Here is a 25,294-nt window from a genome sequence, read left to right on the forward strand (position 1 = left end):
GTGTTACCCCCTGTTAATGCCTTATCAAAACCTTAAGAGCACAGATAAGGGGGCTTGGTTTTAAACCGGCATACCTCGAGGCAAAGAGCGGCGGCCGACGTTTGTAGCAAAAATATTTATAAGGCCTTTCCAAATTGCAGAATGAGAAAGAGTTATGGGAGTTGCTCTTAGTATAACCATCAGGCCTCGTTTTGGACTGGAGCTCACAGGAGGAGAGCTCCGGAACCTCTACATTTCATTGCGCTCTTTCTTTCTTACCTCTCCCCGCAAAATACTTGCTTCTGGGCTCCATTGTTCAAACCCTCTGTGAGAATTTTGCTGAACTCTTAAGATATGACAAACTTTCTAATATTTTCCCTCACATAAAAAATGGGAAAATAACCAAAACATCTAAAGCAGACGGATGGGAATCTTCATCAGGCCACTGTGGCCATGTAGGAGAAAGTAATTGTAAAAGTATGATGGGAGGAGTAAGGTTTTATGATGACAATTATAATTCAAGAAGCATTTTAAGGTAGATGTTGAGCTGATATAATTTACTGCATCTTCAAGGATGTGTGGCAGATGCAAATGAGTTATGCAAATGATTGTGCTAACGAGCTCCAGCACCTCTTTTTCTACAAAATGACCCCTGATGACAATTAAAAGCTTGCAATGAAGCATGTTCTGGGTGACGTTAGGGCTCTTCTCTGTCTCGCCTCCCGGTCTACTTTGCAGGGATGTTGTGAGGAGGTAGAATAGGGACTGGATAGACGTCGCAAGCTGAACTCCTTGGAAGAAGGCTTAGAATACAGGGATGTGAATTTATTATTGCAATTCGAGATGGTGATGATGATTAATTGTCGTAGTTAGATATTGGGGAGGGACGGTGGCTCAGTGGTAGAGCATCTGCTTGCGAAGCAGAAGGTCCCAGGTTCAATCCCTGGCATCTCCAAAAAAAGGGTCCAGGCAAATAGGTGTGAAAAGCCTCAGCTTGAGACCCTGGAGAGCCGCTGCCAGTCTGAGAAGACAATACTGACTTTGATGGACCAAGGGTCTGATTCAGTATAAGGCAGCTTCATATGTTCAACCCTGGCATCGCCTCTTAAATTTTGCTAATAAATGTATATACAATTTGTGCACTTATAGATTCATAGAATCACAGAATCATAGAGTTGGAAGGGACCTCTAGGGCCATCTAGTCCTACCCCCTGCACAATGCAGGAAACTCACAAACACCTCCCCCTAAATTCACAGGATCTTCATTGCTGTCCGATGGCCATCTAGCCTCTGTTTAAAAACCTCCAAGGAAGGAGAGCCCACCACCTCTAGAGAAAGCCTGTTCCACTGAGGAATCGCTCTAATGATCAGGAAGTTCTTTCTAATGTTGAGCGGAAACTCTTTGGATTTAATTTCAACCTATTGGTTCTGGTCCTACCTTCCGGGGCCACAGAAAACAATTTCACACCATCCTATATATGACAGCCCTTCAAGTACTTGAAGATGGTGATCATATCACCTCTCAGCCGTCTCCTCTCCAGGCTAAACATCCCCAGCTCCTTCAAGCTTTCCTCATAGAACTTGGTCTCCAGACCCCTCATCATCTTCGTTGCCCTCCTCTGGATCTGTTCCAGCTTGTCTATATCCTTCTTGAAATGTGGTGCCCAAAACTGAACACACTACTCCAGATGAGGTCTTACCAGAGCAGAGTAAAGCGATACCATCACATCACGTGATCTGGACACTATACTTCTGTTGATGCAATCCAAAATTGCATTTGCCTTTTAAGCCACCGCATCACACTGTTGACTCATGTTCAGCATATGATCCACTAAGACCCGTAGATCCTTTTAGCACATACTACTGCTAAGACAAAACTCCCCCATTCTATAATCATGCATTGGATTTTTCCTACCTAAATGCAGCACTTTACATTTATCCCTGTTAAAATTCATTTTATTGGTTTTAGCCCAATTTTCCAGCCTGTCAAGGTCATCCTGTATCCTGTTTCTGTCTTCTTCTGTGTTTGCACCCCTCCCAATTTAGTATCATCTGCAAATTTAATAAGCATTCCCTCTATTCCTTCATCCAAATCATTGATAAAGATGTTGAACAAAACAGGTCCCAGGACAGATCCCTGAGGCACTCCACTTGTCACTCCTCTCCAAGAGGATGAGGAACCATTCACAAGCACTCTTTGGGTGCGATCTGTCAACCAGTTAAAGATCCACCTAATGGTAACAGGATCCAAACCACATTTTACCAACTTGTCAACAAGGATAGTATGTGGAACCTTATCAAAAGCCTTACTGAAATCAAGATAAACGATGTCTACAGCATTCCCCCGATCCAGCAAGGTAGTCACTTTCTCAAAAAAAGAGATCAGGTTAGTCTGACATGATTTGTACTTGAGAAAACCATGCTGGCTCTTAGTAATCACATCCATTATTTCTAAATGTTCCAGGACCGACTATTTAATGATTTGTTCTAAAACTTTTCCAGGTATAGACGTCAAGCTGACGGGTCGGTAGTTACCCGGATCCTCTTTTATGTATGAAATGTATGTACGATTTGTGCACTTATTTATGAAATGTATGTATTCGTGGCGATTTGTGCACTTATGTATGAAATGTATGCATTCGTGGTTTAAGTCAAGGCAATGGATGAACTGTAGTAATTGTACTGTTGCAACATACATTGGGCAGACACAGAGCGCTGTAGTATAAAACAGAGCTTGGACAATTTTGTATTTTATATTGAAATATTTATTATGTAAGTCACACAGTAAAATTTGGCAAATGAATATTTATTGCACAAGCATTTGAGTAAGCACATTGTGAGCTGTGACATTGTGTAGTGATTTGGTTTATTGTACCCCGTGGCTCCTGGGTGTGGTTTTCTTGACAGTCAGATATTGGACTGGTGGATGGTGTTCTGCAATTCGAGATCCACCTAAGGTCTCGGGAGCTGCAGATGTATCTTTGCAGGCTCCTTGCTGTTCCATGCGAACTCCTCCCCTTTACAAATCGCAGCCCTGTGCAAAGCGTGATGCAGCCAGCTTTGCGTATGCACATTTGGTGGATGACAACCCTGTTGTTAGAAGAATTGCAGTTTTATATCCCACCCTTCTCTCTGAATCAGAGACTCAGAGCGGCTTACAGTCTCCTATATCTTCTCCTCACACAACAGACACCCTGTGAGGTGGGTGGGGCTGAGAGGGCTCTCACTGCAGCTGCCCTTTCAAGGACAGCTCTGCCAGAGCTATGACTGACCCGAGGCCATGCTAGCAGGTGCAAGTGGAGGAGTGGGGAATCAAACCTGGTTCTCCCAGATAAGAGTCCATGCACTTAACCACTACACCAAACTGAAGAAGATGATATTGGATTTATATCCCGCCCTCCACTCCGAAGAATCTCAGAGCGGCTCACATCTCCTTTACCTTCCTCCCCCACAACAGACACCCTGTGAGGTGGGTGGGGCTGGAGAGGGCTCTCACAGCAGCTGCCCTTTCAAGGACAACCTCTGCCAGAGCTATGGCTGACCCAAGGCCATGCTAGCAGGTGCAAGTGGAGGAGTGGGGAATCAAACCTGGTTCTCCCAGATAAGAGTCCATGCACTTAACCACTACACCAAACTGAAGAAGATGATATTGGATTTATATCCCGCCCTCCACTCCGAAGAATCTCAGAGCGGCTCACATCTCCTTTACCTTCCTCCCCCACAACAGACACCCTGTGAGGTGGGTCGGGCTGGAGAGGGCTCTCACAGCAGCTGGCCTTTCAAGGACAACCTCTGCCAGAGCTATCTATGGCTGACCCAAGGCCATGCTAGCTAGCAGGTGCGAGTGGGGAATCAAAGTCCGCACACTTAACCACTACACCAAACTGGCTCTTTAAGGTGACTTTTATCCTGTCTCTCACACTCTTTCTCTTTCTAAGTCTAGCCTACCTCCTGGGGTTGCTGTGAATATAAAACAGGAACATAAGAATATAAGAGAAGCCATATTGGATCAGGCCAATGGCCCATCCAGTCCAACACACTTTGTGTCACACAGTAGCCAAAAAAACCAGGTTCCATCAGGAGGTCCACCAGTAGGGCCTGGACACTAAAAACTCTCCCACTGTTGCCTCCCCCACCCCCAGCACCAAGAATACAGAGCATCACTGCCCCAGACAGAGTTCCAACAATAGGCTGTGGCTAATAGCCACTGATGGACCTCTGCTCCATATATTCATCCACTCCCCTCTTGAAGCTGTCTATACTTGCAGCCGCCACCACCTTCTGTGGCAGTGAATTCCACGTGTTAATCACCCTTTGGGTGAGGAAGGACTTCCTTTTATCAGTTCTAACCCGACTGCTCAGCAATTTCATTTAATGTCCATGAGTTCTCATATTGTGAGAAAGGGAGAAAAGTACTTTTTTCTCTACCTTCTCTATCCCATCCATAATCTTGTAAACCTCTTATGTCACCCCTCAGCTGACATTTCTTCAAGCTAAATAGCCCCAAGTGCTTTAACTTTTCTTCATAGGGAAAGCGTTCCAACCCTTTAATCATTCTTGTTGCCCTTTTCTGCACTTTTTCCAAAACAAGAAGAGCAGAGAACCATTTATGCCATCTTGAGAACTTGGGGGAAAGTGGGGTTTAAAATGTATTAATTATTATTATTATGGACAGGCTGGTACTAGAATCACCACACTGTAGGCTTCCCAACCCCCCCCCCCCGGCCCTGGCGGGGGATCCTTGAGTTTGCAGCCTTCTCCCCTGCTCTCCAAAAATCTGGAAGCGGGGGGGGGGGGGGGGAGAACATGCGTGTAGGCATCATGTAGTTGTAGAGCTCCTGATCCGTTTGTAAAATGTGTGCCTTTAAGGCTGCGCAGGAAACAGGAAACAGGAAGGGCTTCATTGGAAAGGGTCAGTAATAGTTTCCATGGAGAACGGCCCCTCCCTTTCTTTTGCTTTCGTTTTCACAGCAAGTAGAGTTCTGCAGGAAGAAGATCTAGTAAGTATTTGTGTGTGAGAGAGAGGGAGGGGGCAGGGGATTCCCTGGTTTGGAGGCCCTCCCCCCCTTTAGAAAGCGTGGGGGGGAATGTCTACTGGGCACTCTATTATTCCCTATGGAGAATGATTCCCATAGGAAATTGATCCGTGGGTATTGGGGGCTCTGGGGGGGCTATTTTTTGAGGTAGAGGCCCCAAATTTTTAGTATAGCATCTAGTGCCTCTCCCCAAAATACCCCCCAAGTTTCAAAACAATTGGACCAGAGGGTCCAATTCTATGAGCCCCCAAAATTGGTGCCCCTATCCTTAATTATTTCCTATGGACGAAAGGCATTTAAAAAGGTGTGCTGTCCCTTTAAATGTGATGGCCAGAACTCCCTTGGAGTTCAATTATGCTTGCCACAGCCTTGTTCCTGGCTCCACCCCCAATGTCTCCTGGCTCCGCCCCCAAAGTCCCCAGATTTTTCTTTAATTGGACTTGGCAACCCTACCACACTGAGATCCAATTAGGATTGCCAAGTCCAATTCAAGAAATATCTGGGGACTTTGGGGGTGGAGCCAAGAGACACTGGGGGTGGAGCCAGAAGCAAGGTTGTGACAAGCATGATTGAACTCCAAAGGAGTTCTGGCCATCACATTTAAAGAGACTGCACACCTAATAATTGCCTTCCTTCTATTGGAAATAATTAAGTATAGGGGCACTTTTGGGGGGTGCTTATAGAAGTGGACCCCCTGGTCCAATCTTTTTGAAACTTGGCAGGTATTTTGAGGAGAAGTGCCGGATGATATGCTGCAAATCTGGTGCCTCTAACCCCAGAGCCCCAGATACCTGCAGATCAATTCCCCATTATACCCTATGAGAATCAGCCTCCATAGGGTATAATGGAGGGTCCAGCAGACATTTCCTCCCCCCCCCCCCCGCTTTCTGATGACCCTGAAGCGGGGGGAGAGCCTTCAAGTTGGGGGATCCCCTGCCCCCACCTGTGGATTAGCAAACCAAATGGGATGAACACAGTAAAGTTGGGAAGCACATTCGGCCGGGTCTTCGGACCCTGCACTGGCTTCCAGTGATATACCGAGTCCGGTACAAGGTGCTGGTTATTACCTTTAAAGCCCTATATGGCCTGGGACCTGTCTACCTGAAGGACCGTCTCTCCCCACATGTTCCCCAGAGAGTACTGATGTCGCAAACACAAAATCTCCTTACTATCCCTGGGCCAAAAGAAGCCAGCTTGAAATCTACCAGAGAAAGGGCTTTCTCTGTTATGGCCCCTACATGGTGAAATCAGCTGCCGGAGGAGGTGAGGGCCCTGCGGGACCTTGTTCAGTTCCGCAGGGCCTGTAAGACGACCCTCTTCCGGCTAGCTTACACCTAGCTAAGATGAGAACTCAATGTAGCTTGCCAGACTTCTGTTTTATATATATTTGGATTGTTTATTAGTTTTTAAGGTTTTATCCGTTTTAAATGTTTAACTGTTTACATATTTAAATATTGTTCAATTTTTATGTTCGACTAATTGTTGGAAGCCGCCCTGAACCACTTGTGGGAAGGGCGGGATATAAATCCTAAATAAATAAAAAAATAAAAAAAAGCAGGGGAGACCCCTGTTCTACAAAAAAGTCAATTTCAGTGAAATTTACTTACATGCTGAATTTTTTAAACGACTCACTATTGAAGGAATACCTCATACTATTTTATAACATATAATGTATATTTTTCCATCATGAAAGAGTCCATGTAGAGTAAAGACTCCAAGGAGTGCAAAGTCCTAGTAGGTGCACTTTGACCTCTCCTGATGGATGCGATTTGTGCATTTATGTATGAAATGTATGTACACTTATTTGTGCACCTATGTATGAAATGTATGTATTTGTGGCTTAAGTCAAGGCAGTGAATGAACTGTAGTAATTGTACTGTTGCAACATACATTGGGCAGACACGGAGCGCTGTATTATACAACAGACACTGGAAAATTTTGTATTGAAATATTTATTATGTAAGTCATATGGGCTCTTTTTCTAGCAGGAACTCCTCTGCATATTAGGCCACACACCCCTGATGTAGCCAATCCTCCAAGAGCTTAGAGGGCTCTTATTATTATCCTATCGTAGCAGGTGTACTAGGCTTCTCAATCCCCAGGTCCCAGCCGGGGATCCCCTGTTTTTACAGTCTTCCCCTGCCCCCAGCCAGCTGGCCAGCGGTGGAAGCCTCGCCCCCACAGTCACCATGAAGTTTTAGAGCTCCTGCAGGGTTAAAAACCTGCAAACAGGTCTGTGTGCCTTTAAGACTGAGCAAGAAGCAGAAAACAGGAACGGCTTCATGGGAAAGGGTCAGTAACAATTTGGTAGGAGAAAGGCCTCTCCCTTTTACTTTTGCAAGTAAAGTTCTGCAGGAACAAGACCCAGTAAGTATTTGTGTATGAGAGAGGGAGGGGGCAGGGGATTCCCTGGTTTGGAGGCCCTCCCCCCGCTTTAGAAAGCGGGGTGGGGGAGGGAAAGGTCTACTGGGCACTCTATTATTCCCTGTGGAGAACGATTCCCATAGGGAATTATGGGGAATTGATCTGCGGGTATTGAGGGCTCTGAGGGGGGGGCTATTTTTTGAGGTAGAGGCACCAAATTTTTAGTATAGCATCTATGCCCAGAATACCCCCCAAGTTTCAAAACGATTGGACCAGGGGGTCCAATTCTATGAGCCCCAAAAGATGGTGCCCCTATCCTTAATTATTTCCTATGGAAGGAAGGCATTTTAAAAGGCGTGCAGTCCCTTTAAATGTGATGGCCAGAACTCCCTTAAAGTTCAGTTATGCTTGTCACACCCTTGTTCTTGGCTCCACCCCAATGTCTCCTGGCTCCACCCCCAAAGTCCCCAGATATTTCTTGAATTTGACTTGGCAACCCTAAGGTGTGCTATAGCCAGGAGATCCTAAGATTGTTTGGCAGCCAGAAGTTCTAGCTCTTTTAGCATTATGCACCACTAGGTGGCAAGTTAAATTTGTTTTTTTTCTAAGGCAAGAGATGTTTCAGAGGTGGTTTTGCCGTTGTTTAACTCTGTATCACAGTCCTGGTGTTCCTTGGGTCATTCAGTATCTTCCATCTACCTCAGAGGACCGTTGTGATGACACAGTGGGGCGGGGCAGTGGAGTATAGTGCCATACTAGAGGATAGTGCCATAGTCCACCTTCCAGAGCAGCTATTTTTTTCCTGGGGAACTGATCTCAGTAGGTCGGGATGTCAGCTCTGGGTTGGGAGATTTTGGGGGTGAAGCTTGAGGGTGGGGAGAGACCTTTATGGGGTACAGTCAGGGGTTGAATTCTAGCAGGAGCTCCTTTGCATATTAGGTCACACACCCCTGACGTAGCCAATCCTCCAAGAGCTTACAAAAAAGAGCCTTGTAAGCTTTTGGAGGATTGGCTACATCAGGGGTATGTGGCCTGATATGCAAAGGACCTCCTGCTAGAATTCCACCCCTGGGTACAATGCCATAGACTCCACCTTCCAGAGTGGCATTTTCTCCACCTTCCAAAGTGACATGATCTCTGTCACCTGGGGATCAGTTGTAATCCCAGGAGATCTCCCGCCACTGATTAATGTATGAAGACATGAATGTCAGATGTTTGAGGGAAGGAAGGAAGGAAGGAAGGAAGGAAGGAAGGAAGGAAGGAAGGAAGGAAGGAAGGAAGGAAGGAAGGAAGGAAGGAAGGAAGGAAGGAAGGAAGGAAGGAAGGAAGGAAGGAAGGAAGGAAGATGGGTGAGGAGAGAGGTGGTAAGAAGGCAACTTTAATTTTAAATGCATTCCCCAAGCTGGCTAACAGGGGGGTGGGGGCTTCAGGAGTCACACAATATGTTTGAAAGAGCCACATGTGGCTCCCAAGCCATAGTTTGGCTGCTCCTGAGGTTAGCAATGCTAATGGTAACCTGGAGACGAGTTCTAATTCCAGGTCTCCAGTCCCCACCTGGAGACTGGCAACCCTAGTCAGCAGGCAGATACTCTCATTGCTATGACAACAATCATCTCCTCCACTGATTGTGTTTTATATTATTTCTTCTTGTTGCCTGCATTTTCCCCTCTCCCTGCCACGACCTCCCAGGTGCTTTAGCGCTGCATCCCATCGCTCTGTGTCCTGCTTCCGCCATCTTGTTTCCCCCTGTGTCCCAGAGGCCTTCTGCTATAACGTTCCTTTCCTCATAGTTCCCCCCACCCCAGAATGACCTTGCCCCCACCAAGCGTGTCCCTCTTTTCCCCAAGCCAAGTGGCCCGCGTTTGCGAAGCGTTGCAGGAGAGCGGCGAGTTCGAACGCCTGGCCCGCTTCTTGTGGTCCCTCCCTCCATCGCTCGCCCTCCGGCACCACGAAGGCCTCACCTGTGCCTACTCGGCCTGCCAGGACTTGGAGTTGCTAGGCAACCCGTTGCCGTCAGCCACATGGCTAGCCCCCTACTGCAGCCAGGCCCCTGCCTTCCACTTGGAACCATTCAGGACCCTCAGGCCCGGAGACAGATTTTTGGGGCCCCTGGTGGATCAGGCTCCAGCCCGCAAGAAATTGTCAAGGGATCCTGTCCAAGATGGGGAGCAGAAAGTGAACGGCTTCAAGGTGAGTAAGCAGCCAATGACAAGAGGACAAGATGGGTAAAAGGGTTGACAACTCCAGGCTGGGAAATTCCTCAAGATTTTGGGGGTGGAGCCTGGGGACAGTGGGGTTTGGGGAGGGGAGCAGTTCAGCAGGGTATAATGCCACAGCCAAGCCGCCATTTTCTCCATGGCAGCTGATCTCTGCTCTCTGGAGAACAATTGTCATTCTGGGGGATCTTCAGGCCTCGCCTGGAGGCTGGCAACCCCTTTCTGCTTGTATCTGACAGAAAGTCCTGTGCGTTCCTAAAGCTTGCACACACAACTCCTGCGCTCTCAATCTCTCTTATACACATGGCAATTCTTTTGCCACCTCTTCTATCTAAAGTTTGGAATTCTCCCTTGTTTTTATCTGTCCCCTGCTTTCTATCACAGTGTGCTTCTGCCTTCCCTAGCATTGCCAACCTCCAGTTGGGGCCTAGAGAGTTCCCAGAATTACAAACTGATCTCTAGACCACAGAGAACAGTTCCCTTGGGAACATTTGGAGTACTGTGTACAGTTCTGGTTACCACACCTCAAAACCGATATTATAGCATTGGAAAAAATGCAGAAAAGTGCAACTAGAGTGATTAAAGGGTTGGAACACTTTCTCTATGAAGAAAGGCTAAAACGCTTGGGACTCTTTAGCTTGGAGAAACGTTGACTGAGGGGTGACATGATAGAGGTTTACAAGAAAGTGCATGGGATAGAGAAGGTAGAGAAAGAGGTACTTTTCTCCCTTTCTCACAATATGAGAACTTGTGGACATTCATGAAATTGCTGAGCAGTCAGATTAGAACACATAAAAAGGTGATTAATACATGGAATTCACTGCTGCAGGAGGTGGCGGCGTCTACAAGCATTGCCAGCTTCAAGAGGGGATTCGATAAACATATGGAGCAGAGGTCCATCAGTGGCTATTAGCCACAACATATTGTTGGAACTCTCTGTCTGGAGCAGTGGTGCTTGGTATTCTTGCTGCTTGGGGGGGTGGGCAACAGGGAGAGGGCTTCTAGTGTCCTGGCCCCACTGGTGGACCTCCTGATGGTGCCTGGGTTTGGTTTTTTTTTGGCCACGGTGTGACACAGAGTGTTGGACTGGATGGGCCATTAGCCTGATCCATCATGACTTCTCTTATGTTCTTTCAAAATGGCAGCTTTACAGGATGGACTCTCTGTCATTATACCTTGATGAGATCCCTCCCCACCCCCTAAAAAGCTTTCTAGGGCTGCCAAGCCCCCGGTCTGGGTGGGGGATCTCCTGCCCGGGAGGTTGCCAACCCAGCAGCCCACACTGGGCCAGTGGGAGGAACCTCCCTTGACATCACCGGCATGATGACATCACCCGCGAGTGACATCATCGCGCCAGTGACATCTTGCGCCGACCGCTCAAGGTGTTTCCGGAGAAACTCTATTGTTTTCTCGGACACTGTAGCAATTTAGGAGGGGAAATTCTATGGTACAATAGGTACCATAGTTTTTTCCTCCCAAAATGCTAGAGCATCTGGGGAAACCATAGAGTTTTCCCGGAAACACCTAGAGCGGCTGGCGCACACCGTCGCTATGGGGGACTTGGCAACCCTAGTGCCTTCATTTCAGGTCCTGGTGTGGGAAGAACTCTGCTCTAGGCCACGAAGGGCTGTCAGTAGAAGGAAACAGAGCTGGGCTTAGGTAGATTGGTGGAGAGCGGCCCTACTGGAACAGACTAATGGCCCATCCAGTTTAGCATCCTGATTCTCACAGATGCCTCAGAGAATGTATGTGCCTTCACTGTGACTTGTGAACAGAGCCTGGGAAATAGGGATGCCAGCCTCCAGGGGGGACCTGGGAATCCCCTGGAATTACAGCTCATCTCCAGACTCCAGAGATTGGTTCCCCTGGAGAAAAATGGATGCTGTGCAGGGTGGACTTTGTGGCATTGTGTCCACTGAAGTCCTCCCCAGCCTCCATCCCCAGATCTCCAGGAGTTTCCCAACCTGGATGAGGCAACTGACTGTACTCCCCCATCTCTGGCGAATAATCAGGCGGAATCTAGCAACCCTACATGGGAAGCCCACAAACAGGGCATAGAGACCGGACCCCTCCCTCTGTTTCTGAACCTGTCTCTGAACCTGCAGGTTCCCCTTAGCTAGCATGACTAAGAAATCTCCCCCTGCCTGGATCTGTCAAATCCTTTTTAAAAACTGCCACCTACAGTGTGGTCTGCAACAACGTGAAGTGATCAGACGCTTGAAGAAATGTAACTGGTTCACCTGGCTACAGGTCAGGGTATTACATTTTTAGTGCTCTATTAGATTAAACAAATTCCCTACAACTAGAAAACTAGCACAACAAGAGAGAACAAGGCTAGAACCTTTCTCCCTGATTTGCTACCTTTCTACCAGCAGGGAAGTTATGTGAGAAAGTATTCCAAATGGTTTCTCCTACCTGTAGCTGGAAGTGGTGCAGTCCATCTAATTTTGGTGTAGAGCCAGTTGATGTAGTGGTTAAGAGTGTGGATTCCAATCTGTGGGTATTGGGTTTGATTCCCCACTCCTCCATATGAAAACAGCTGGGTGACCCTGGGTATGTCACAGTTCTCTCAGAGCTGTTCTCTCAAGAGCCATTCTCTCAGCCCCTCCTACCTCACAGTGGGGAGAGGAAGGGAAAGGAGATTGTAAGCTGCTCTGAGACTCCAAGTGAAGGTCGGGGTATAAATCCAATCTCTTCTTTTAATTTTGCTTCCTATCTTATCTAGCCTAAGTAGGGTTGCCAGCCCTGTGTTGGAAAATACCTGGAGACTTTGGATCCAGGAGAGGGCGGAGTTTGGGGAGCGGCCTCAGCAAGGTACAATGTCGTAAAGTCCACCCTTCAAAGCAGCCATTTTCTCCAAGGGAGCTGATCTCTGCCAGCTGGAGATCAGTTGTAAAAGCGGGAGATCCCCATGTCCCACCTGGAACCTGGCAACCCTCAGTCTAAGGCCTGGTAAACCCGGGAAAGAGAATGAGATGAAGATACACTAGGAAAATGGACTGTACCACTTCAGGATGCAGGAGTTTTGTGGCCAGGGGAATCACTTTTCTAAAAACAGCCCTAATTGTGAAATCTATCCCCGCAAGCTGGAAACTAGCATCTCGCTGATATGCACGTTTTCTACTTGCAGGGATTGTGTGTCGTTGGGCGTGTGAGGGGAGCCTTCAGAAATGGCATCCCCTAACTGCAGTCTGATGTGTTTACAGGCCACTTTCTACTGCTGCTGGTGGCCCTACCCACATCCAGAGTTTTTTTTTTTTTAGCAGGAATGCACAGGTACGCAGTTTCGGCTGGCTTGGCATCAGAGGGTGTGGCCTAATGTGCAAATGAGTTCCTGCTGGGCCTTCCCCCACAAAAGCTGTGTGAGGCAATGGTACCAACAGGGGTGTGGCCTAATATGCTAATGAGTTCCTGCTGGGCCTCTCCCCACAAAAAGCCGTGTGAAACAATGGTGCCATCAGGGGGCGTGGCCTAATATGCAAATGAGTTCCTGCTGGGCTTTTTCTACAAAGAAAGCCCTGCCCACATCTGATGAGGAAAGCTTTGGCTTCCGTGCCTTCTAGGGGCAACTGGTTGGCTGCTATGACATTCTCACCTTTCCCTTTTGCAGGAACGGACGCGGAATCTACTGCGGGAATGGTATCTCCAGGATCCGTACCCCAACCCCTCCCGCAAGAGGCATCTGGCCCAGGCTACAGGGCTCACTCCAACACAAGTGGGAAACTGGTTTAAAAATCGACGGCAAAGGGATCGCGCCGCATCGGCCAAGAACAGGTGAGACACCATGGGATAGGACTGAATTCAACAGAGGCCGTGTGCCCAGCTGAATGCAGCTTGCCGGGTACCTCTATTGGCCCACTGGCAGCTGGATAAAGGTTGTCGCAGTGCCTGATTGGGGGGAAAGGGCAGGTGGAATCAAACAGGATTTTATGAAGATAGTTTTGAACTATCTTCTTGAGCAGGGGTCTCCAACTTGGTGCCCACCAGGGGTGGAATTCTAGCAGGAGCTCCTTTGCATATTGGGCCACACACCCCTGATGTAGCCAGTCCTCCAAGAGCTTACAAGGCTCTTTTTTGTAAGCTCTTGGAGGATTGGCTACATCAGGGGTGTGTGGCCTAATATGCAAAGGAGCTCCTGATAGAATTCCACCCTGGTGCCCACCAACACATGTCCTGGTGGTTGCCAATTGTTCTTAGAAAGTGGGTGGGGCCAGTTGGAACTCCTGGCCAGCAGGGCTTCTGATTGGCCACTGGAGAATCTGAGGGGGTGTGCAGATTAAAACTATGTTCCAGCAACAGCTGCCTGGATACTGTCTGCCTCCTGAATCTCAGTGTGTTTTTAAAATGTACTCCTCTAGACTCCTGCACTTGGGGTTCTTCTGGGTGTGTGGTTGGCTCCGCCTCCCATGGTGACCATTTTGTGGACCGCCTCCTATGGTGGCCATTTTGTGGTCATGTCCACCTCTCAGCTACAAGTCGCTGGCAACGGTTTGGGTTTGTCTCTAACTTGTGGTTCAGAAACTGTCCATTCATTTTCCTAGTAGTATTGTCATTGTTCCTGAAGAGCCAATTAGCCAAAGTATATTCATATATCCATAACTGTATTATTTTAGGTGCTTCAGGTTTCAAAAAAGGATTGGATCAAGGGGTCCAGTTCTATGAGTCCGAAACCAAGGTGCCCCTATCCTTCATTATTTCTAATGGAGGGAAGGCATTTGAAAGTTGTCCGGTCCCTTTAAATGTGATAGCCAGCACTCCCTTTGGAGTTCAATTATGCTTGTCACAACCTTGCTTCTGGCTCCGCCCCCAAAATCTCCTGGCTCCATCCCTAAAGTACCCAAATATTTCTTCAATTGGACTTGGCAACTCTACCCCAAGGTCTCCAGGTGTTTCCCTACCCAGAGCTGTCAGGGATCTGGCTTTGTATAAGGCAGCGTCTTGTATTCATTTTGAAATCATGTTCACTTTTTCAGTCCTTCCATTCTGTTTTTACCTACGCCAGCTTTTCTGTTCCTTGCTAGGCTTCAAAAAGAGCCGCCCAGCCAGCCGAGTGACTCTTCGCAACCTCCCCGAAATGAGAGCCCACCGGACGCCCCCTGCCAGACAAAGGACACCAGTACGCCCACAGAGCAGGGGGATCCCACCGCACCCACCAGCGAGGACAAGAATGGCCAGGAAGCACAAAAGAGCTGGGAAGACCAACCCATTTGAGGGGGTTCTGGAATCTGCGAAATGACTGGAGGAGGGTGGGAAGTGGGCAACGGCTGCGGCTGACCAGGCTGCACAAATGATACTGCCCTAAAGGTTTTAAGGATGCTGATGGGTTGCATTAAGAGATGTGTTCTTTCTTGGCTTCTGGAATTTCTTGAAGCAGCAGAGAAGGCTTTGCCAAGTCCCAGGTGCGGAAGAGACAACATTGTGATATCCCCTGCAAAAAAAAAACCTCACTACCACCACTGGGTTTGTTTATATCGCAACAAGGAATGAGAGGCACAGAACGCAAGCAGAGGGAAACTCTGGGTACATGCTGGAAGGAGGGGACTTCTCCGATGTCTCTTTGCAGTTTCTAAGATAGATAAATCTTCTCCCCCACCCCACCCCAGTTCCCACCTGCAGCCCCATCTGTGATTTCGAGAAAAAAATGGCATCGCCTCCCGACAGATTTGTGAGTCAGTGTGGTTAGCAGGGCAAGACAGCTGGAAAACACTGAAGAGAGACAAGAAAAAGTTGGGGCGTGCACGCATGTGAATGTAGAAGAAGTTTGTGCTCAAAGAGGAGTGGCTGAAGGGGATCTGTGGGGTGGGGTGAATGCTGCACCATCCGGGTTGGGCCTAGGGTTGCCAACCTCCAGGGGGTGGCGGGCGATCTCCTAGATAATTATATCCTGTCTCCAGGCTACAAGAAATGAGTTCCCCTGGAGAAAATAGCTGCTTTGAGCAGCGAACACTATGTCATTATATCCTTCTGAGTTCCTCCCCAAACCCTCCCCTGGCTCTACCCCCAAAATCTCCTGGAATTTCCCAACCCAGAGCTGGCAACTCTAGTTGGGGAGAGGCAACAAACCCTCCAAAGACATTATTGGAGGCCTTAATGAGGCTCAGATTGGGGGGGGGGGGGGGAGAGGAGGAAGAGATTAGATTTAGACCCCCACCCTTCACTTGGGAGCCCCAGAGCGGTTTCCAATCTCCTTTCCCTTCCTCTCTCCACAGCAGACACCCTGTGAGGTAGGTGGGGCTGAGAGAGCTCTGAGAGAACTGTGACTGACCCAAGGTCACCCAGCTGGCTGAATGTGGAGGCATGGGGAATCACACCCGGATCTCCTAGATTAGTGCCCACCGCTCTTAACGCTACACCAAACTGGCTCTCAAAATGGGAAGGGGCTAATAACACCCTAGGTCATCTTATTCTTCTACTGCCCTCCCCGATAGGCAGCTACCTAGCAGGAGAGCTAACCTGTCCCCCCCCCCCCCCCCCGTCCTTCCTTGGCCTTTAAGAGGGAGAATCCCAGGAGCCTGCCCACCCCTTCCTCTTCCTGCCTCCTTGAGGGTTGCCCCACCTTCACACGTTGATTGGCAGGAGCTATTGCCAATCACATATGACTGCACCAGGCTGGCTTCCAGCCTTGTTCTCTCCCTCCATGCCCCCCCCCCCCCGCTAGGGCTGGACACCCCATACCGTGGCAGTTGCAGGTTGTCAATATCCAGGTGGCATCTGGAGATCTCTCCACTCAGAGTTGATCTCCAGACTAACAAAATGAATTCCCCTAGAGAAAATGGCTGCTTTGGAGGGTGGAGTCTATGGCATTGTACCTGTCTGAGGTCCCTCCCCTACACAAACCCGTCCCTCTGCAGGCTCCACCCCCAAATTCTCCAGGTGCTTCCCAACTCAGAGCAGGCAACCTTGTACATTATTTGGTATTGCCAGGTATGCCATAGAGTCTTGGGGACAGACACTGGTTCTGAAGGGCCAACTAACCAGAGGGAAGGATGCTCTACTAGGTGAATGAAAAGACGAGGCTGAATTCTGCTGGGTGTAGGCTGTTGCCAGGCAGGCCCCTCCAGCTGGCCCTCTCCTCTTCACCTCTAAGAAGTATGGGGGTGCTGAGGCTGCTCCCAGACAGGAAGGAAGACTTGTCACATGGAAAAACACCATACCACATTTTGGGCAGGAGCTCACAGGAACAAAGCTCAGGAACGTCTAAATTTTATTGAGCTCTTTCTTTCTTATCCCCCCCCCCCAAAAAAAAAAATTGCTTCTAGGCTCCATTGTTCAAACCCCCTGGGAGAATTTTGCTGAACTCTTAAGATTTGACAAACTTTCTAAGCTTTTCCTCCACAAAAAATGGAGAAATAACCAAAATATCTAAAGCAGACTGATGGAAATCTTCATCTTGCCACTGTGGCCACATAGGCGAAAGTAATTTAAAAAATAAGTTGTGAGCTACGGCATCAATTAGTATGCTCTGGGGTCAGCCTTCCTGAGCTAAGACAAAAACGTGTGAGCTGGAGGCTAAAAATCTGTGAACTGGCTCACGCTAACTCAGCTTAGAGGGAACACTGGATGGGAGTAAGGTTTTCTTAGGACAATTCTGATTCAAGGAGCATTTAGATGCCGAGCTGATATAAATTAGTACCCCTTGTGGGGACGTCATGAGTGTATGGCATATGCAAATGAGTTGTGCTAATGAGTTGTCCTGGTGGTGCAGAGTGGTAAAGCTGCAGTACTGCAGCTGGAGCCCTCTGCTCACGACCTGAGTTCGATCCCGGTGGAAGCTGGTTTCGTTTCAGGTAGCCGGCTCCAGGTTGACTCAGCCTTCCACCCTTCCGAGGTCGGTAAAATGAGTACCCAGCTTGCTGGGGGGAAAGTGTAGATAACTGGGGAAGGAAATGGCAAACCACCCTGTAAAAAGTCTGCTGTGAAAACATTGTGAAAGCAACGTCACCCCAGATTCGAAAACGACTGGTACTTGCATAGGGGACTACCTTTACCTTTTTATTTTTTTCTACAAAATGACCCCCGAAAAGCACCAGGTAAAGATGAAAACAAATCAGGAGAATCAATTTCTGTTATGAACCGGCAGTCTGTGTCTTTTTAAAGGACATGCAGGATTCTGTTCTAGAAGGGCTCTGTAATTCTATTTTAGATCCTGTCATGTTGCTGCCAGAAGACTATTTCCAAAATGTCTTTGACATTGACAGCGCCAATCACCTTTGGGAAGGGGAGAGGGAGCACAGGACCAAATCCGAGCCTCTCACAGCCAAACGGGCGATTAGCACGTACCTTGTCAAACACACCACCCAAAAATTCTCTATGTCACCCTTCTGATGGATTCGCAACCCTTCTGATGGTCAGGCAAAACCACCTTTTCCAGGAAGTCTCTGATTTTAATCCATTATCCTGTACCATTCCCCAAATAGAAACCAGCCCCCTCCCCACACATGTGTTCTTCTGGGCAGGGACCTTTTAAACTGTTATGCTGATGTTACTCTGCAAAAATTGCTATGAATATGGATAGCACTATACAAATAAACTGGCTTCTTTTCTCCCCTTCCTGATATGATTATCTGGGTATTATATATACTGTATATAGCAGGGGTGGCCAACCTTGCTTAAAGTAAGAGCCACATAGAATAAACGTCAGATGTTTGAGAGCCTCAAGACAAAAGGAAGGCAAATAGATGGGGGGAGATGGAAAGAAAGCAACTTTAACTTTAAATGCATTCTCCAAGCTGCCAGCTGACTTGGCTCAGAGAATGCATTTAAAGAGAGAAATGCCTAAGCCAGCCAATTGGGTAGTGGGGGCTTCAAGAGCCACACAATATGTGTGAAAGAGCCACATGTGGCTCCCAAGCCACAGTTTGGCCACCCCTGATATATAGACTGTCCAGCTATAAAGCAGGGTGAATATTGGTGGTACAAACAGGGCTCTCAAATTCCCACTGGGGGTGGGGGATCCCCTGGTTTGGTGGATCCCAACCTGCTGGCAGGGAAGAGGCTGCCAGGGGGATCCCTGCCCCCAAAAGAGCCTGTTGCTGCGTGGTGCAATGATGTCACTTGGCTCACGCCGGGAGAGCCAATTTGGTGTAGTGGTTAAGTGTGCAGACTCTTATCTGGGAGAACCGGGTTTGATTCCCCACTCCTCCACTTGCAGCTGCTGGAATGGCCTTGGGTCAGCCATAGCTCTGGCAGAGGTTGTCCTTGAAAGGGCAGCTGCTGTGAGAGCCCTCTCAGCCCCACCCACCTCACAGGGTGTCTGTTGTGGGGGAGGAAGGTAAAAGAGATTGTGAGTTGCTCTGAGACTCTTCGGAGTGGAGGGCGGGATATAAATCCAATATCTTTTTCTTCTTCTTCATTGCACAGAATGCTCTATGAATTTGGTTGAAACTCTATGGTATCGGGCAGGGACACTCTAGCAATTGGGGGGGGGGACTCTATGGTGCCACAGGGGACTTGGCAACCCTAGGTACAAAGTACCCTCAACCTGTCCCCCCAGGTCTGAGTCATGTTTGTGGACATGGGGGCTGTTGAGCCAACTTCTGCCAATCCTGTGGGGTTTTTAAGGCAAGAGATGGTTTGCCATTGTCTGCCATCTCTGGTGAGCCTGGACTTCTTTAGTGGTCTCTCATCTCCAACTCTTAACGAGGGCTGAGCTTGCTTAGCTTCCAAGATCTGACAAGATCGGACTTTGCCTGAGAAGTCAAGGCCAGGCCCTAAGGTGAATCTTATCATCCCTTATTACTCAGAATTCCTTTCAGTCTGAATCAGGAGTGGGGACTTTCCTTATCCCTTACCTGGAGAACACAGATGGATGGGTGGGAGGGGGGGAGCTGGATCCTTTTCTCAAAAGTAGGCAGCCGGCTCCCACCAGGAAGCCCCCACAAATGGAACACACAGGCAACCTGAACATGAGTCAACAGTGTGATGTGGTGGCGAAAAAGGTGAATGCAATTTGGGGCTGTATCAACAGAAGTATAGTGTCCACATCACGTGAAGTGATGGTGTCGCTTTACTCTGCTCTGGTAAGACCTCACCTGGAGTATTGTGTTCAGTTTTGGGCACCACATTTTAAGAAGGATATAGACAGGCTGGAACGGGTCCAGAGGAGGGCGGCGAAGATGGTGAGGGGTCTGGAGACCAAGTCCTATGAAGAAAGGTTGAAGGAGCTGGGTATGTTTAGCCTGGAGAAAAGGAGACTGAGAGAAGATATGATCACCATCTTCAAGTACTTGAAGGGCTGTCATATAGAGGATGGTGTGGAATTGTTTTCTGTGGCCCCAGAAGGAGGGACCAGAACCAACAGGTTGAAATTAAATCAGAAGAGTTTACGGCTCAACATTAGAACCGTTAGAGCGATTCCTCAATGGAACAGGCTCCCTCAGAAGGTGGTGGGCTCTCCTTCCTTGGAGGTTTTTAAACAGAGGCTAGATGGCCATCTGGCAGCAATGCAGATCCTGTCAATTTACAGGGAGGTATTTGAGTTTCCTGCATTGTGCAGGGAGTTGGACTAGATGACCCTGGATGTCCCTTCCAAATCTATGATTCTGATTCTATGATTCTACTTCTTCTGTATCTGTCATTCAGGAGTAGACTGCCTCTGAAGACAGACATTTAACTTAGCCTTCCTGGCAAATAGACATTAAGAGGCAGGCTGATCCATGCCACCGTCTCATCCCCTCAATTCATGTCCACCTTCTGTATCTTTTGTAATTCCATTTTCCTCAGTGTTTGATTTTTTAAAATTTGTTTCTAATTTGTATTCTATGAGCCCCATGGCGCAGAGTGGTAAAGCTGCAGTGCTGCAGTCCTAAGTTCTGCTCACGATCTGAGTTCGATCCCAGTGGAAGGAAGCTGGGTTCAGGTAGCCGGCTCGAGGTTGACTCAGCCTTCCATCCTTCCAAGGTCGGTCAAATGTGTACCCAGCTTGCTGGGGGGGGGGGGGAGTGTAGATGACTGGGGAAGGCAATGGCAAACCACCCCGTAAAACGTCTGCCGTGAAAACGTTGTGAAAGCAACGTCACCCCAGAGTCGGAAATGGCAGGTGCTTGCACAGGGAACTACCTTTACCTTTTAATTTGTATTCTGCCTTTCAAACACGTGAAGTATCTTGAATGGAATGCAGTGATGTCATCGGTGAGCATTGGGTGGATCCCAGGAAAAGCAGCACATCTGCGGGGGTGGGGGAAGGTGGGAGAATGGGGACAATCGAGGCCCAGCCAGGACTGCAGAAGGTTTGAGGGTTTTTTTCCAAGCCAGCGCTGGATTGCAAGTGAATCCAGGGATGCTGCCTTCTGCCCCTGCCTCCCTGTCACTCAGCAACCATCTCCATGGCGACCTCGGAAGGCTGAGGATGCTTGGAGGAAGAGCACGCGTGGACCGGGCGGCAGGGCCCCTTGCAGCCACCACCCGCAGGGAAGTGACTTACTTCCGAACAATTGACTCCATCTGCCTGCTGCCACGGCGACGTCTCTCTCTGCTGCTTGCGGTTGCCGCTGCAGAACCAAGGGAGCCTACCACGCTGCGTGTCATCTAAGCCAGAGCCCATGATACCCCGGAATCGATGGCTAATTTGCCATTAGAAATGAGAGAACACAACCAGCAGGAAGCCTTGTCTCCACTGAATAGATATTCCGTTGCTTTCTCGAGCTCCTTGACCACTGACAACCAGTGCCGGATCAAACCCTGTGGAGGCCCCCCCCCCACAAATTATCTCAGAGTCTGAGCACCCATCCCACCGCCCATGGCCCCCACTGCAGCCACCTTCTTAAAAGCCCCTTTTACTAAGCTGCAGGGAAGAGGCAGAGAGAAGCAAACTTGGTGACACCAGCAGCAGCCGCACCAGGCAAGCTGGGCAAAGAGCAGCTCAGTTGCTGGCTGCGTGTGCAGGCTGGGATGACTGCAAGCAGGGGGAAAAGCCGGCCCAGGGTCCCGAAAGGCATGGGGGCCCATAGGCCAGTACCTACTTGGCCTAATTGTTAATCCGGCTCTGCTGACAACAGCCATTCCACATTTTTTTTATTTGTACCACACCTTTCTCCCCAAGGGGCGCCAAAGGCGGCTTACCTCATTCTCCTTTCCTTCATTTTATTCTCACAACAACCCTCTGAGGTTGTTATTATTTATTTATTGTCTGAGACACAGGAAGCATATAATAAGATGAAATCCATAACCAAGTTGATACGATGGGTATGCAGGTCGATTGGGTGATCCCTCCAAATACTAATATCTAGATTTCCAATCCACTCAATTGCAGTTGGGGAGAGTTCAAAGAGCTCCATCACATCGCCCTGGAAAACATGAGGCTCACATTCCTGTGAGAGATGGAAAACAGTTTGGCAGACTGCAACACCATCTCATTCGGGTCCTGGCATTTTGCCCCATTTAAACAACAGGTCTGCACGGCTGCCCAAGCGTATTTGTATTCTATTAGCCATCTTCCATACTTTTAGTGATGAGTCAAATCCTGCAGGCCTCTTGTTGGTGTTGATCAGATTATGGATATCGTGTGGAACTGATCGCATCCATGTTCACAACCATTCATTCCCTAGATCGAAATTTTGTGATTGCAGGATGGATCTGTGCAGATCTTATTGCCGAGTGTGGGAACTTCATCCGGATAGGCCCACATCCATCACATCTTTGTGGATAGGCAACTTTCTGTTTTTAGTTATCTTTCTACATTCACAAAGAAGACCACCTTGTCTTTCGGAGATGCGGGGGAGCAATGTGGCCCAGCGTGGGTAGACAACAGATCAGAGTGGGTTTAATATATCCACTAATGGGTCTCATTGTTGCATTAAGCTGGATATCAGGTTTGTGGACATGGGGGCTACTGAGCCATGCCAAAGCACCACATTGGGCAGTACTATACACCAACCCCAAAGCTGAGCATCTAAGTGTTATAGCAGACACACATTCCAAGTTGTACTACATAATTTCTGGAGAATGTTGTTTTGCATGATAGAGGTTTACAAGATTATGCACGGGATAGAAGGTAGAAAAAGAAGTACTTTTCTCCCTTTCTCACAATAGGAGAATTCATGGACATTCAATGAAATTGCTGAGCAGTTGGGTTAGAACAGATAAAAGGAAGTCCTTCTTCACCCAAAGGGTGATTAACACGTGGAATTCACTGCCACAGGTGGTAGCAACTACAAGCATAGCCAGCTTCAAGAGGGGGTTGGGTCAATATCTGGAGCAGAGGTCCATCAGTGGCTATTAGCCACAGGGTATTGTTGGAACTCTCTGTCTGGGGCAGTGATGCTCTGTATTCTTGGTGCTTGGGGGGGGGGGGCAAGAGTGGGAAGACTTCTAGTGTCCTAGCCCCCCTGATGGACCTCCTGATGGCACCTGGTTTTTTGGCCACTGTGTGACACAGAGTGTTGGACTGGATGGGCCATTGGCCTGCTCCAACATGGCTTCTCTTATGTTCTTGTGCATATTTTTGCTGTTGTCATTGATAGCTGAAGGTCCTCTCCAGGGCAATGCTGAGGTACTTAGGTGTATAGTTGTGTATAAGTTGGGTGCCAATAAGGTAAGTATTCAGTTCTCATTATGATTGTTACTGAGATGGAAACAGGAGCATTCTGTTTGTCCTGGACTTGGGATACGCTGCCATTTACGGTAGCAGTTAGCCAAAATTTTGAGATCCCTAGTCAGTATTTTCATAGTCCTTCTCATTGATTTGTGCCTTACTGCAATCGCCATGTTGTTGGCAGATTTCTTGGATAACATCTCATATGATGATATAGATTGAAAAGAACTGGACTGAGCCCTGGGGTAGACTGTTATTCAGTTTCTTTTGCTTGCTGATTGACTGACCCATAGTTATTTGGAAAGTTGTATCACTCAGCCTGTTACTTAGGAGTTGAAATAATGTTCTGCAGAGGAAAACTTCTAAAAATTTGTACTGTCATAAGAGGCAGTCAAATTGACAAAGACCAAGGTTTTTCTTGAGCAGGAACACAGTTCCAGCTGGCTTGGCATCAGGGGGTGTGACCTAATATGCAAATGAATCCCTGCTGGGGGTGTTTTCTACCCCCCAAAAGCTCTGCTTAAGACACTTTTGATACCTTGCCTCAAAGGCTGTCGCCACCAGAATAGCACCAGCTCAATATTCTGTTTTAACTGTTTTAATCATTGCATATCTATTTTATTACTGAATGTGTAATTTTAATACTTATTAATTTAATTGCTTGTGGGATTTTATGTTGTGAGCCGCCCTGAGCCTGCTTCGGTGGGGAGGGCAGGGTATAAATCAAATCAAATAAATAAATAAAATGAAATGAAATGAAAGTCATTAAGCTGAGAACTTGGGTCTTCAAAACTACGATGAGATCTAAATCCTACTTGCTCGACAGCAGGGGTGGCCAAACTGTGGCTCGGGAGCCACATGTGGCTCTTTCACACATATTGTGTGGCTCTCAGAGCCCCCACCACCCTGTTGGCCGTCTTGGAGAAGACATTTAAAGCATTTATCTTTCCACCTCTCCTCCATCCCCCTATTTATTTATTTCCTTCCTTCCTTCCCTTCCGGCTCTCAAACATCTGATGTTCATGTCTTGTGGCTCTCAAACATCTGATGTTTATACTATGTGGCTCTTACGTTAAGCAAGTTTGGCCACCCCTGCTCTATTGAGACATGTTTGTTAATTCTGCCACTGATTCTGTTCAGGATTAGCCTCTCGAGGAGTTTATAACAGAAGCTCCGAAGGGAAATAGGTCTGTCACTTTTGGTCTTCTTATCCCCATGATGTCACTGTGAAACTCTGTGAGCCATTTCTTAGTGAATGTGCTGCTGTCGATCAGGAAATCATAATGGATGCAGTTAAAGCCTGGTGTCTTGGCACTCTTGGACTAAAACCAGATGGCTGGCTCAGGGAGGCATCAAACAGCCCCAGAAGTAAGCCAGCTGGAAGCAGAACACTCAGGTGCATCCTGACAGAGCTCAGAAGAGGGATGGGCTGCAGGCACCCCAGGGAGAGTCTGGAGTGCTCACATGCCCTGTCCACAGCTCCCTGGGTGCTCCCTAGGCATGTCCTTCTGAGGGGAGGCACCTCGAAGGCAGCCCAGCAAAAAGTCACCACTTTAACAGTGGTGCCTTTTCAAGGCGGCTCCCGGCAAGCTGGGGGTGACTTGGGGGCGAGACAGGGATGGCAGGCAGATGTGCATGTGTGCACATGCTTTTTTTGGTCTGCCTGCCTCCCACCCCTGGGGCAGCTTAAACCACCAGTCTGTTATCACCCCTAATGTCCTTCAGTGCCTTGGAAATCTCATCAGCACTGAAATTCCCTGACAGCTTGCAGTCTTTAGGGCAGGTGCATTTCAAAATCTGGAGTTTAATCCTAATTGTAAAATCTCAGTCCCTTGGAGCTCTGGATAGGGCAACAGTTGGGCAGCTACCTGATTTGATGTTACCTCTGGACAGGTGGGCTTGCGCCTAGTTTTTTCAACAGGCCCCAGGCTTCCCTATTGGGGTGTCTGAAATCCAAATTTGCAGTTGCTCCAGTCCATTTTTGTCTACGTGCAGCATCGAGTTTATGGAGCAGTTCATCTGCTTCTTCTGGGTCTTTGCTGTCAAGGAAATTTTGATACAGCCACTCACTCTGATCACTTCAGCCTTGACTGTATTTTTTCTGACATCCTTAGGGAATGTACCTCTTGGCTGTAGGTATAACAGTTCCAATGAATTGGTGGGTCGTT

At 48.2% G+C, this 25,294-nt stretch overlaps 1 protein-coding gene and 1 non-coding gene across 2 annotated transcripts; both read left to right on the forward strand.

The window, feature by feature from the left end:
* Positions 1-867: 867 nt before the first annotated feature.
* Positions 868-934, forward strand: TRNAR-GCG (transfer RNA arginine (anticodon GCG)). Its single transcript has one exon. It is a non-coding gene; the product is annotated as a tRNA-Arg (tRNA).
* Positions 935-9,099: 8,165 nt separating this feature from the next.
* On the forward strand, positions 9,100-14,974 carry LOC132588202 (homeobox protein SIX6-like). The gene is made up of 3 exons (XM_060260555.1): positions 9,100-9,569; positions 13,206-13,369; positions 14,617-14,974. The coding sequence occupies exons 1-3, from the start codon at positions 9,186-9,188 to the stop codon at positions 14,804-14,806; spliced, it is 738 nt and encodes a 245-aa protein (XP_060116538.1). The 5' UTR covers positions 9,100-9,185; the 3' UTR covers positions 14,807-14,974.
* Positions 14,975-25,294: the final 10,320 nt, after the last annotated feature.

Source organism: Heteronotia binoei, chromosome 1, assembly GCF_032191835.1.
Source record: "Heteronotia binoei isolate CCM8104 ecotype False Entrance Well chromosome 1, APGP_CSIRO_Hbin_v1, whole genome shotgun sequence".
NCBI classification, from domain to species: Eukaryota; Metazoa; Chordata; class Lepidosauria; order Squamata; family Gekkonidae; genus Heteronotia; species Heteronotia binoei.

What these genes read in the sequence shown, in the direction of transcription:
- LOC132588202 (XM_060260555.1), top strand. Translation starts at nt 9,186, where the DNA reads ATGACCTTGCCCCCACCAAGCGTGTCCCTCTTTTCCCCAAGCCAAGTG. An exon ending in AGAAAGTGAACGGCTTCAAG is followed by an intron (nt 9,570 to 13,205) that starts GTGAGTAAGCAG and finishes TCCCTTTTGCAG; the next exon opens with GAACGGACGCGGAATCTACT. An exon ending in GCCGCATCGGCCAAGAACAG is followed by an intron (nt 13,370 to 14,616) that starts GTGAGACACCAT and finishes GTTCCTTGCTAG; the next exon opens with GCTTCAAAAAGAGCCGCCCA.